General features: G+C 35.6%; 1 protein-coding gene across 2 annotated transcripts in view; it reads right to left on the bottom strand.

The window, feature by feature from the left end:
• Window positions 1-1,360: 1,360 nt before the first annotated feature.
• LOC117315013 overlaps window positions 1,361-13,724 on the bottom strand; it is a 65,463-nt gene continuing 53,099 nt past the window's right edge. Inside the window, exon 7 of one of the 2 annotated variants that reach the window (XM_033869139.1) lies at window positions 1,361-2,346. In XM_033869139.1, the coding sequence (XP_033725030.1) occupies window positions 1,403-2,346 (944 nt within the window). In that variant the 3' untranslated portion in view covers window positions 1,361-1,402. Of the gene's footprint in view, window positions 2,347-5,866; window positions 7,322-13,724 lie in introns of those variants that run through there. The other variant, XM_033869137.1, reaches the window with a different exon arrangement.

Below are 13,724 nucleotides of genomic sequence, written 5' to 3'. Positions count from 1 at the left end.
CCTCATGTGATCCTGGCTGTTGCATTAAACCCATAAATAAATAAACATCATATAAACGTGAATAAAGACCATGTCTCGTAACGTTCGTATCGTAAACGGAAAGGTATATTTTACACAAAATATAACATCGTTTTTTGTTTAATTCGGTAGTCTTGACAGTTTCTAAAACATGGATTTTATAAAAGAATAAGTATGACCTTCTATTCATATCTTTTCTGTCTAGCTTTCCGAGAGCTTCCGAGGAACACCGAGTTGATGTAACACCTATTAGTGTGTGGAACTGCGATATGTCTGGTGGCTATGGTAACCGAAAGAACAGTTCGCTGTGTTACTCCAGTTAACACAAAATAACAACGATAACATTTGTCACAAAGAATTCAAATTTTAATAATAAAAAAACATTTGAAACAAGGAATTCATATTTTAATAATAATAACTTAACATTATTTGAGAATGATAAACGACCTCGAAGGTGGATATTCCCTATAAACTAATGTGTGAATCCCCATTTCGCTGTCAAACGCTTTTTGTTGTCAACTTCGTAAAGGGAACGCGCATCAGGTAATAATGGATTACTACATGTTGATGATCTATGGCGTACCCTTCAAAGTTTGTTGTTTTACAACAATTACAAAAGTTATAAGTTATATGAACTAATATCAATCACGCTTGATGGCCCGGATGGAAGCATGCCAGGGATCAGGGGAGGAAACCGGAGTACCCTCAGTAAAACCCTCGTGATCCCAAACATAATGTATCTGTTCACTTCTGGGCTACTTTAGGCACTAGATTGGCTTAAGAATCGACTTTAAACTATAGTGCTCTCACGAATAACATGTGACTGAAATCGCATTAGATAAGAATAGCCAACTTAGTTTGGCTGATGTCGTCAAATGACTTACATAAAAAATGTAGTTGATTTATTTTCGTTATTAGAAATGGCGGGGCATATACGACTATTTTTAGAATGGATGCTACCAAGCATCAATGTGTTATGTTACCGGTTGTCGCACTTTGTAAAGAACCCTTATAATCCCAAGAACATGGATTGTTGATCGAACTAACCTTTGAGTCACGAAATGTCATAGGTTATTTTAGGAATATCATGGGTTGTCGGGTGTCCAGCGCGGAAGTGACGCACTCGCCTTTTATCTTCAGTAACGGGGTTCAATTCCTCGATCGGATGTAGATAGATATAGGGTCAACTGCCCGACCTTGAGGTCTCCCCCCCCCCCCCCCCCCCCCCCCGGGTTCTCCGGTTTCCTCCCACATTCAGACCCCTTGCGCCCATTATCCAGACCAATAACTTACTCCGCAATTGTTTTTAAATGAACAGTTTATAATTGATTAACCATACACATGGTGAAATGTTGATTGTGTGACGATTGTATGATTTTATAGACTAACTGTCTGACGATTCCTGTTGTGAGTCGGTGGAGGATGTACCGTAGGAACGGAAGGTCGCCCCTGACTTGTGTCCTGACATGAGTATTATGTGTCTAGCATTATAACTAGAATCATTCATGGCCGTCATGGCGGTTGCGCGGAGACAGTGCGCCGTAAACTTTTGTACCCCGGCGGACTTACAAATATCGGGCATGAAGTTGGAGAATGTGCGGGGTGACAGTGGTTTGTTGGTATACCAAATGGAATCACCGGCAACTGCACCTTTTGCATACTGATTGAATAACATCGGTGCTGACTGCACAGTTTTCTTCATCAATAATCTGAGTAATTTTACAGGACAGAGACTGTCACCAGTCGCGTACATCCGTTTCCGGTTGACATCCAGTTTTGACGGACCACCTTGACAGCTTTTATGATGAATACATGCATATTCTCCGTAGTCATCGTGTGAGAATTCAACAGTGTCAGCACGAAGTTTGTGAAACTCCAGGCCATTACAAATGAAATGCACCGCAAGTTGATACCAGATCGCATGACGAAGAACAAATGGGCAGTCTTCGGCGCCATGAAGGTAAGTCAGTATTTTGTTAAGGTCTGTTTTGGGAATGATTTCTTTATGTTGGGTGGGCCTTGATGTCCCATCCTTCACTCTTTCTTTCAGAATACCATCTAGTGTCCTGTTGGCCTTCTTAAACTCTTTATCGCGTACCAAATCAATATCACGGTTGAGATCCTGGAGGTGCCTATTGAGGGCCGCCCTGATATTTATTAAGGTGTTTTTGTGGTACACTTCAGCCTGTTTAACAGGTAAAGACCCAGATCTCCTGTCAACATTTTTCGGTCTTGCCTCGCAATAAAATTTAGCAAGCTGGTCTGCCAGTTGTTCTATTGGAATGTTTTCCATATCGGTAACTTCTCCGAACACATCCGAGCTCCAGTCTGAAAAATATGGAAGAAAAACCCACAACATGAGGTTTGGATGTTAAAATGCCGAGAAAGATTATAATATTGCTGTGATACAAAACCGTAATTTCTTTCTGATTTCTCTGTTTTTTCGAATCAACAGGTGCGACTGAAACGTTATATTGGTTATTAAGTTGATAATCTAAATATGCAATTGCCTTCCGTTTCAGGATATAGGTAATATAAACGTTCATTGCATCAGGCTAGCATATCTTATTTTTTTTATAATGCAGTGACAATTTGATTATCTATTACCCGAAACGGAATGCTTAAATTTACGTTCCAAGGTCTTATTGTCCAAAAAATTACGTCAAAAATTCAAATATTTCGCCATCTATCTCTGGAAAGTTGAGCTATTGGAACACGTTAGTAGAACCTGCTTTCTCTGGGTTTTTTTTTTTTTTTTTTTTTACAGTCCCCGGAAACAAAGATTAGAACAACAGTTTAAGTAGATTCATCAACCTTTATTGCGTTTCTTTTCCAGTAATATTTATTCCAACATAATTAAAAAAAAAAAAAACAATCCTTTTTGATTATTTACATGGAATATTAATGAGGTTAAGCAGCGAAAGCATGTCTCCAAAATAGAAATAAAAAAATAAACATTACGTTGCGTTCCGGTTACTCATTGAATAACAATTGTTTAATGTCTAGCTATGGAGGAAAACCAATAGTTGACATTATATTACTGGTTGATTGAACTACAGTTAATGATAATGATAATCTAGAGTTTTATATAACGCTATACAGCCGTCTCAAAGAGGTTCGCAGTTGTTGTATTGGAGTCGGATGACGCTGACACAGTAGACGAAGCGGGGGAAACGCCGATGCTGATGTCCTGAAAGCGAGTTACTGGGTCCTTGTTACCTACCGTTTTGATGACCTGTTTATTATCTAGAAGATGTCTCTTTTGAATTTTTTCTGTGATCAGACACGAAGATAACATGTCTGGCTTGAAAACCTTCGTGGTTAAGATGCTCTACAGCTGCTGCTCGAAGACAGTGTGTATTTTCTTTGACCCCAGCCGCTTTACATATCGATTGTTTAGAGGAACAAGGACGTATCTCCAACATGGCGTGCTTAGAAGTAAAGGGCTCGGTCTCAAATTTATCAATTTTTAGATTTTGATAAATTACAATTCTGACTGAGCTAATGTGCAAATCCTATCAGAAAATCAGAATGTAATTTATTAAAATCTAAAAATTAATAATTAGAGATACGGCCCTTTACTCCTAAGCACTCCATGATGGAGATACATTTGTGTACGTCCTTGTTCCTCTAAACAATCGATATACTTGATAACATCTTTTCAAATGACCATTTCCCTAACAGTTTAGGTGTATACCAAACCCTGGCTTTTAACGGATGAAGCGCAGATTCTTTACTATACTGGTTAAAAGCGCAGATTCTTTACTATACTGGTTAAATAGATGTGTGGCCTTGGGATCAGTCTTCTCTATCAACAGTTTCAACATTTGCACGGGACAACATTTTGAATCTGGGTCACCATACATGCGTTTATTGATCGACGACGCCTTGGACGACTTGCCTCCCCGATGTTTATGTTGGATTTGAAGTTTTAGTCTGACATTCACCGGTATCACCTTTATGGAATTCAAATGAATTCAAAAGTAATTGATGGTGAAATTCGAGCCGGCCCCTGGTCACAAAGTGCATAAACTGTACCAGACAGACTGTCGGAGGATAATAGGATTGGAGGGCGATAACTCGAGGTAAGAGGAAATTTTGTTTTGATATTCAGGTTCAATTATGGCCTTATTCTGAGCTGGTTTTGTTTGGTCAAGTTGTGTCCTCTCTTTTACCAATCTATCCAGAACACCGTTAGCAGTTTTGAATTCTTTGTCCCTGACAATGTCAATGTTTCTTTGTAAATTTGTCAGGTGCCTATTGATAGCACCCCATATATTGATAGATTTCATTTTCAGCAGTTGTGATGGCGTTGGCTTCTTTTTGCCTGGGTCTCCCATCGTAGTAAAATCTCTTAAGTTCGTCTGCAAGGGTTTGGATATCTACTTCTGTCATATTCATCTGCTTCCCATTTTTTTCCATATTCCAGTCTGAGAGAAATAAAATTAACAGAGTGCTTTGTGTAATAATCTCAAACTCTGATAATTCGAATATCTTGCGTATTTCCGTTCTGACACTAAAATCTTATGAATAATAAACTCGATTTTATCGAAGTTTTTTCATGACCGATTTACTTCCGAGAAAACGATGTTCGACCAAATTTGCTTCCAAACATACACATTTGTTTTGGTGTTGATGAAATGTTAAAGAAATCAATTTCGGGAATGTTTATACAATTTTGAAGAAAAAAATTAACGGTATTGTAATTTAAGAAATAATTAACGATGATTCGTGTATTATTGCAGGATATACAACGAGGACGAGGATATTTTGCATTTAAATTAATAACGAAGGCCGCAGGCCCGAGTTATTCATTAAAATTGCAAAATATTCGAGTCCGAGTTGTATATCCTGCAACAATACACAAGTCAAAGTTGATTATTTCTATTCTACCTAAGTACTGTTTAGTTCTCAAGATCTTCATCTTCCTAATAGAAAAACGGCAACGAAACCCCGGGAAATGTGTCGCTACATGGCTTTTACAATTCACAAGAACGATAAGGCGCACATGCTAATGAATATTCGAAAGCTGACGTCAATCCCAAGCCGCAAACTTCCAAGCCGCCGTTTTACCGTGAAAGACACAAAGAGAAAGACGTGCGAATTCATCTCCTAACACGTTTATTGTAATGGACGTTTTACTAGTCCTATTAAAGGTCCATGTTTTGTTAAATAAAAAATCGGAGAGATTCGATAAACGAGTGGTCTACTCTAGATCGTTATCGATGCCCAGTCAACGAACGGAGCTTCCCGCTAAGACGACAAAACGAAATCGACTTCCAAGCAAGACCGACCGCATTTTGAACTACAGGTATGTTGGTTTTCCTGCAGTTGGAAATTCCCCACTTTTCTTTAACAACGGTATTATATTTGATCTGAAGTTCACTGCTTATCGCGTTTATTGGATCGTGAGAATAAGTTCCCATTCGCATTACTCTGCCCGATTGATCAGCTAGCTGATCGATAGCTTTAAATTTACTACTGCAGTATGCATATACATGTATTAGATCTAGCCTATATTGAAGTTTTCAACTAGACATACACACCTAATATCCGAAGCAAAACTGACAATTGTAAAATTGTAATTGGTTAATTACTGAATAACACAAATGAAAGGCTTTAAGATATGTTTCTGTACAATACATTTAACTGTACAACGCACTCAAGGCTGTGTTTACAAAAACACGAAAACTAGGTCATGCCGCAAAGGTAAACGTGCAATGACTCTAGGCCTAGCAGGTTATAGCATATACTTCAAAGCGTCTATTATATCTTGAAGACAAAGTTACAACTGGTCAATCCATTCATGAAAGAAATGAAATTAATTGATAAAACACCAAAACATTAAAAAAGTTTATGCAGCAATTTCTTATTTAATTCAGAAAAAAATGTCTCCACATTATTGTACACATGTACATGTGGAGACACAATATACATGTAGCTTGTAATTGCAAGATCAACAGCTGAGTATCAAGACTTATAATTATAATGCTATAGATTTCGAAATTCAATTCATTGATTTTACTTTTCATAGTTTTAAATAGATTCTTGGTATACATATTGAACACATACTCTTGCAGAACTTTTAAACTGCAAATTTTGCAAAGTTTTGATATATGTATAATTGTTGCTGGACTTATTTATTTGTTTACATTCATATTCACAGTGAAGTTTCCATCCTGGGCAACACTAATTGTGGCTACAGAAAACATGGGAAAGCCTGCGGTCAGAGATGATGAGTTTGTAGTAGTGTCACTCTGAGCATACAAGAAATTTGACGCACTATTTGACATGGCTGTGGGTATTGGAGCAGGAGCAGTACTAGTGTTTTGAAGTGCCACCTGATTCAAAGAATTCCCAGTTGCGCTGCTCTGTAAAACACAGCTATATTGATGTCTTTGCTCAATCGATGGGGTGTTGATGTAACTTTGGAGGGATTTCTGATTTCTATGACCAGTTACAGACATGATGCCTCTACTGTCAACTCCGGCATGTGCCAACATTGTTGCTGTAGTGGCTCGGACACAGTGGTTTGTGTATACCTGACTTAGACCTGCCGCCTTGCTGATAATGGACATCATATTTAACAAGGTATTAATACCAAGTGGCTGTGCCCCATACCAAACATCTTTGTCCTGAAAGTTTGTTAACGGCCTTTGAAAGAACGCCTCATCCTCTGGATTTCGCTTCAACATATATTTGGTCAGAGATACAACTGGACAAAACTCGTCACAAGTTTCATACATTCTGTTAACTTTCAAGGTTTCCCTACTATCGACCCCAGAATGTGTTTTATCCTTCTCATTAAATGACATTGTGAAGTACTTCCTACCCTCATCATCACTTTTAAGGACAAAGGCATCATGTTTTAATGAACGCAGTCCTTCTCTACCTCTGCGACCAAAATGCAAGGCAATTTCAAACCACACTTTTCTTAAAAGTTGGGTAGGCGAATCATTAGCCAGAACACCTTTGGCATACAATTTGTGCAGATCATTTTTGGATATCGCTTCTTTATGCTTGGCGGTGTCACAGCCATCTTCTTTCATCATTTCAATTATTCCTAGAAGGACTGTGTTTGCTGATATGAAATTTGGATCCTTCATTATGTTTATGTTTCTACTGAAAGGAGGACTGTTAAGATGGCGATTAATGGCACTTCTTGCACCGATCAAAGCTGACTTGGAGTATCTTTCACCTTTTTTATTTACAACTTCTGCATAAAATTGCCTCAACTTTGATGCAATTTCTTCGACAGGCTCATTTTCAAAATCTGCTGACAGTCTTTTCTCGGACAGCCAATCTGAAAAAAATTGGTACAAAAACTCATTTAATTTGATTTTGTTATTTAATAAATTCTGAATCCACAGATATTTCACAAAAGATAGCTTTGATAGATTTTTCAATTGAATGATAAAAGATAGTTATAATAACAATCTTTCATGAAAGTTGCCTTGGAGTGCATTCATGGGCATGCAGGTGTTATTCGGTTGCAGATCCTGGATTTTTTTCCGGGGAGGGGGGTAGAGGGGGGGGGGGGGGGCTGTTTTTGCACTTATTCACATAGTATAGCTTGTAACTCGGACTCGGATATTTTGCAGTTTTAATTAATAACTCAGGCCTGTGGCCTTCGTTATTTTTTTTTTTATTTTTTTTTTTAATTCATTTAAATTAATATTACAAGACATACATGTATACACCAAAAAAAACAACACAAAAAAGTAACATACATATACAAGTTGTAACAGAATGATATATTAATACATCCTGATCATACATGTATATTCTGTACTTGATTCCACTTTTTCAAAAAAATGATTTATTTTATGATAAATGACTTACAGAACATTATTATAGTTTATTACACTACAGCTGTTAATTGAGAGAGAGAGAGAGAGAGAGAGAGAGAGAGAGGCGAAAAAGAAAGTATGTATTTGAACTGTATGATCCGAGATGAGGTAAAATTGATATCTTAATTAACATACAAACACATAAGTAATATTGATACAATACATAAACGTAGAAAAATGACAATGTACATGTATAAATGCACGAAGACATGGACATTAAATAGGACATATGCACAAAGACATGGACATTAAATAGGACAATTGCACAAAGACATGGACATTAAATAGGACATATGCACAAAGACATGGACATTAAATAGGACATATGCACAAAGACGTGGACATTAAACAGGACAAATGCAGACCAGTCTGTTATATACATATCAGTCTAGAATTTTTTCTTTGTTTTTTTTGTATGTGCTCTTAACTCTTTTAATGTGCTTTTTTAAACTGTCGAGGTTAAGATCTATTTCTAAGCATTTACTTTTGTATATGTATTATTTTATAATCAATAGAATAAGGTTGTCTAGATTAAACTTTTGGAATTTATTTACATATTTACCAAAGATGAATTCTTGTTTTTCAAATTTTAAACTAAGGTTCTTATTTATAATATTAATTCTTAGACGTTCAATCAGGTAGGATACATTATCACAGTCCCAAAGTATATGTGTTATTGTTTCGGGGTGTGTTTTGCAAAAGGAGCAGAGTCGAGATTGCTGTTGGATTTGCCAATTTTGAAAAGGAAAGAGTTTGTAGTAAGAATTCTATGATTTATTCTGTATTGAAGCCAGTAAAGTTTAGAGTAAGTGGTAGTATTGAAAGGGGAGATGTATATTTTTTTCCATGTATCATCATTAAAGTTAAAAATCTGGTTCCATTTTCTTTGAGCTGTAGGTTTTACATTGTTTTTGCAAAGTGTTTTGTAAAAGTCCTGAGCGCCTTTATTGTTTCTAAGAATAAGTTTGAGATTAAGAGGTTTAGCTGGTAATAAAATTTTATTTTCACCATCGAATGTTTGTTGATTTTTTTTAATAAATTCCTGTACTTAGTTTTTCAATCCTTGATAAATTAAGAAATTTGTTTGGATATTATATTTTTCTCTAAATTCTTCGAAACTGTAAAAGGATTTATCATTTTTAATAATATCATATACAAATTGTACACCTTTCTTATACCAAGTTTTGAAGAAGACAACTTTTTTTTATTAATCTTTATATTATTATTACACCATAATGGATTTTCAGAGATATTTGTATTATATATGTCACTTACACTTAAGGTTTGATACCAAGCTTTTAAAACTTCCCTCCAAAAAATATTTTTTGTGCAATATTTTGACAGTTCTTTTAACTTTTCTATTCCTATATTTGAAAGAGTCTGTTTATCAAAATAAATTTTCATTATTATCCCCCAATTTCCAAATTTACCATAAATTCGTCTTATCCAAGTTGTTTTAGGCCAATATATATCATTTCAAATGTATCATTTTAAGTCCCCCTTCAACATATTTTTAATAACTACGTCTCTTTTGATTTGATCTGGTTTGTCATTCCACAAATAATTGTATAATAAAGTATTTATTTTTTTAAGATATGCAACATCAGGATTAGGAAGAGAAAGAAACAAATGGTTGAACCGAGATATTAAAGTTTTGATTAGTTATTTTGCCAATTGGTGTAAGTATTCTTCTTTTCCATGTAGATATTAGAGACTTCAGCTTAGCATTTTTTTAGCAAGTTTAATTCAGTGATTCTGTAAAGATCAACATCATAGTCAATGCCTAACAAAGAGAAACTTGTGCTACCCCATTTTAAATTGAAGTCAGTTGAGTAAGTATCGTCGCTGTACTTTTTACTACCAATCCAAACTACATGGGTCTTGGAGAAGTTCATTTTTAAACCAGAAATATTAGCAAAGTATGTAAGGTTTTTGAGAGTTTCATCTAAAGACTTCTTTGTGCCATCTAAAATAACTGTAGTGTCATCTGCAAATTGAGAGAGTAATATTTCTTTTCCCTGAATATTTATTCCTTGAATTCTGTTGTTATTTCTTAAAATTATAGATAGGATTTCCGCACACAAGATAAAAATATATGATGAGATGGGGTCGCCCTGACGACAACCACGTTCAATTTTGAAAAAAGAAAGATAAATGCCCCCCAATGTTTACTGCAAATTGAGTATTATTCTGAAAAAGTTTTATCCATTTTAAAATGTTTGGACCAAAATTTAAAAAGTTCAATGTTTTCAAAATAAAGTTCCAAGAGACAGAATCAAAGGCTTTTTCAAAATCAATTAAAAGTAAAAGTCCTGGTAAATTATTATCTTCAGTGTATTGCATAATGTCATAAATTAATCGAGTGTTTTCTCCTAGGTATTGACCTGGAATAAAGCCTGTTTGACTACTACTAATTAATTTATCAATAATTGTTTTGAACCGTTCTGCTATTGTTCCTGATGCTATTTTATATACAGTCAAACCTCGATGATTCGAACTTCGTTGATTCGAATTTCTCGCTGTATCGAACTTTTTGCTTGGTCCCGAATTTTCTCACTATATAACACTACTAACGAAACTATGTATGATTCGAATTTTTATAAATCGAAGTTTTCGATGTATCGAACTTTTTTCATGGCCCGTTAGCTATGATATTATAGGTAATTGACATCTCATGATTCGAACAAAAAAATTACCTGTACTGACCACTGGACAGGTGTTTGTCGTGACCCCTGCGGCAAGATTTCACACCTCTCCCCCAAATGCCCTGACTGACAATAGGGATAACGATAGCGTGTGTTGTCACTTCCGGTCATGGGGTTAATTAATAATCAGACCAAATTGATAGATAAAAAGTGTATTTAGAAGCCATGACATTTAATCACTCCGGTAAAACATTTCGGTAGTCGTCTCTGATAATCTCCGCCGCCATTGAAATCAGCGTTCGGTGAGTAAATTTTACGGAACTGTGAAACAACCGGACCAATTTTAAACACAAACAATTAGCGATGGCTTCACTCATATTCAAAGTGTCACGTTTCAAGCTTATACATAAATATCCAAGTAAATCGATTATTTGTCATTCAATCATGCATTCTCCAACCGATCGGCATTCCGTATTTTATATGCACATAACGTAAACGCACGTGTCTTTAGCAGAAGAGCCTAACGACTTACGTAAGTGTGCATTGTACTTCTTTTGTTTTATCTGTTAAACGCGATATAAGTGTTTTGTAACCGATACATATTTTGTTTAATTAATAAAATGCTTAGGTATAATTAATGAAAAGAATTTTTATTTTGTTGTGTTTGAGGTATAAATTAACTAAACTTTTCGATGTGAGCCTGACAGGCGACGATCAACACGAAGACACTGAGGACATGTAACGTTAACAGATATGGTCATTATCAAGAAAACATCGATCTATTGTCAACCATGAATAATTCGAAGTCCCGCTGTATCGAAGTTTTTCTGTTAGTCCCTTGAACTTCGAAACATCGAAGTTTGACTGTATGTTGTTAAGAAGTGCAATAGGTCGCCAATTAGTTAATTTATTACGTGGTTTATTACCCTTTGGAATGCATGTAATTATTCCTAGTTTTTGTGTTACAGAAAGTTCTGAAGTGTCAAAGCTATAATTTAGTGATCTTAAAATGAAAGGGCCTAGTTGTCTCCAAATTTTTTTTATAAACTCAACAGTGAAACCATCAGAACCAGGACTTTTGTTGTTTTTCATCTTTTTTAGTCTTTGTTAATTCATCTAGAGTAATAGGTCGATCAATGTTTAATGATTCATTAACTGATAATTTTGGTATATTGTATTCTTGTAGAAGAGTTTCGAGGTTTACATTTTGGAGAGATAGATTTTCTTTGTATAAAGTTCTGTAAAAGTTTTCTGTTTCTTGTAAAATTTCTTGTTGGTCAGATATTATTGTACCATCTTCTTTGCTTATACCTGGAATAATTTCACTAGTAAAGTTTCTTGACTCTAGTCCACAAAAGTAGTTAGTAGGTTTTTCCCCCTCCCCTATCCATTTTACCCTTGAGCGAATCATATTTCCTGTTATCTTTTTCTTTCTTAATTCTTCTAATTCTTTTTTTTATTTTCTAAATCATTTATCATTGAAATATTAGGTCCTGTTTTCTCGATAGCACTAATTTGATGGACAAGATTTTTTTTTCCTTTTCATTTAATTTTTTCTTTATATGGCTTGAGTATGAAATTGTTTTGCCTCTTATTTCCATCATAAGGAGTTTCTAAAAAATAATTGGTCGTTAATAATAAATGTTATATCTTTTAGAAGGATATCTAGCAAATCATTAATGTTGTAAATTAACACAGAATATTGTTTTATGGTGTCGTTTATTGTCGATTTGATTAGAGTTATTTAGTCCGCATCAAATAGTAAAGAGTTGTTAAATTTCCAAAGTCCTTTTCCTCGCTTAAAGGTGCTGTTGCAGAAACGCCCACAGCGATTTCTTGAAATCGACTATACTTTCCAGTAAAGCTTTGAAAAATACATATGGAACAAGATGTTATTTTCCACTTAACCCATAAGCGCGCCCATAGCGCCATCTACTTCACTTTTTCGTTTACAAGCATACCTGTGTTTTTCACAGACCCATAAGTGGTGTTTCTGTTTGTCACCGAGAGGTTTTCTCACGACTAGGTATTGTACATACATTGTAGTTTAAAATGATAAACAGTTAACCATGAAAAAACAAACGAGTTGAGTACAAGATGACGTAGAAAACCAAAATTCGAAAAGTTTCATCAAATTCAAAATACCATTTTTAAAATCAAGCGGCAAATTCGGCACGATAATATGCGAGTACTATCGATGTTAGTGTTTTAAAAACATATTTGACTATCCCTCTGTATACCAGCAAAAGAAAGTCGTGCCGAATCACTGGATAAGGGCAGTAATTCAATGTTGAAAAATGTATGTGGAAAAAATCCACGGGCGATACAAGTGGTCCTTGTCGTACACAAGAATCCAACGTATTGATTTATCATGAAAAAGATTTGATACAATGTCCATGGCAATGTATTATGTTCTACTATGTTTAACATACTTATAGTAGTTCCGTATTACGTATGATTCATCATTTTTCTCACTTGACCATCTTCGTCTTCAGTACTTCTTCAAAGCTTCTCCTCCGTTCGGGTGTGCCACACAAAAGTTCCCTTTGCCACTTGGTCTTTTGACTACTCACCGCGAATGGTGCTCGGCGTGTTGTTATAATTGCTGTTACGTTTTACAATTTTATTTAGTTCAGTTATTCTGTAGTAAAGTTGTCTTTGTCTCAAATAGGAAAATGGAGAACTCCTGCGTTGGGTTGGGATGTAAAGTTAAGTTCAAGTACAACCAGGTTGGCGATGGTAAAAATCCGCGAAAAATTCAGGACTGGATGAAAGATGCTCTCCTTTCTGAAGGTGTCATACTTTCTGAATCAACAGAAGCAAAGATGTGTCCAAAATGCTTTCTCAGATACCTCAAGAAACGCCCTGCATCCGAGAATGCCAATGAACCGGAACGGAAAAAAGCTTCCGTAGACAATGATGATTCTGTTGACGAATCTAACACTCTGGACGGGTATCTTTCTGTAGATGATTTATACTATGCCCCTTCTTCGAACAGAAAATGTAGCATTTGTCGAACTTACAACATGAAGAGTTCTAGCTGCATCAGTGAGAAAGCAAGACACCAGCTGCTTATCAAACATAAACTGTACATGCCTGAGAATTCCAGGGTGTGTTCAAGTCATCTTCTTGGTAAGGATATCAGTCCTGACATTGAGCCGGTTTTGACAGGGAGGGATAAACTTGTTAATCACTTAGCCACCAAGTCACC

The sequence above is a fragment of the Pecten maximus genome, chromosome 17 (assembly GCF_902652985.1).
Source record: "Pecten maximus chromosome 17, xPecMax1.1, whole genome shotgun sequence".
Classification (NCBI taxonomy): Eukaryota; Metazoa; Mollusca; class Bivalvia; order Pectinida; family Pectinidae; genus Pecten; species Pecten maximus.
Note: the sequence above shows the minus strand (reverse complement) of the source record. Positions and strands in the feature narration are given on the sequence as shown.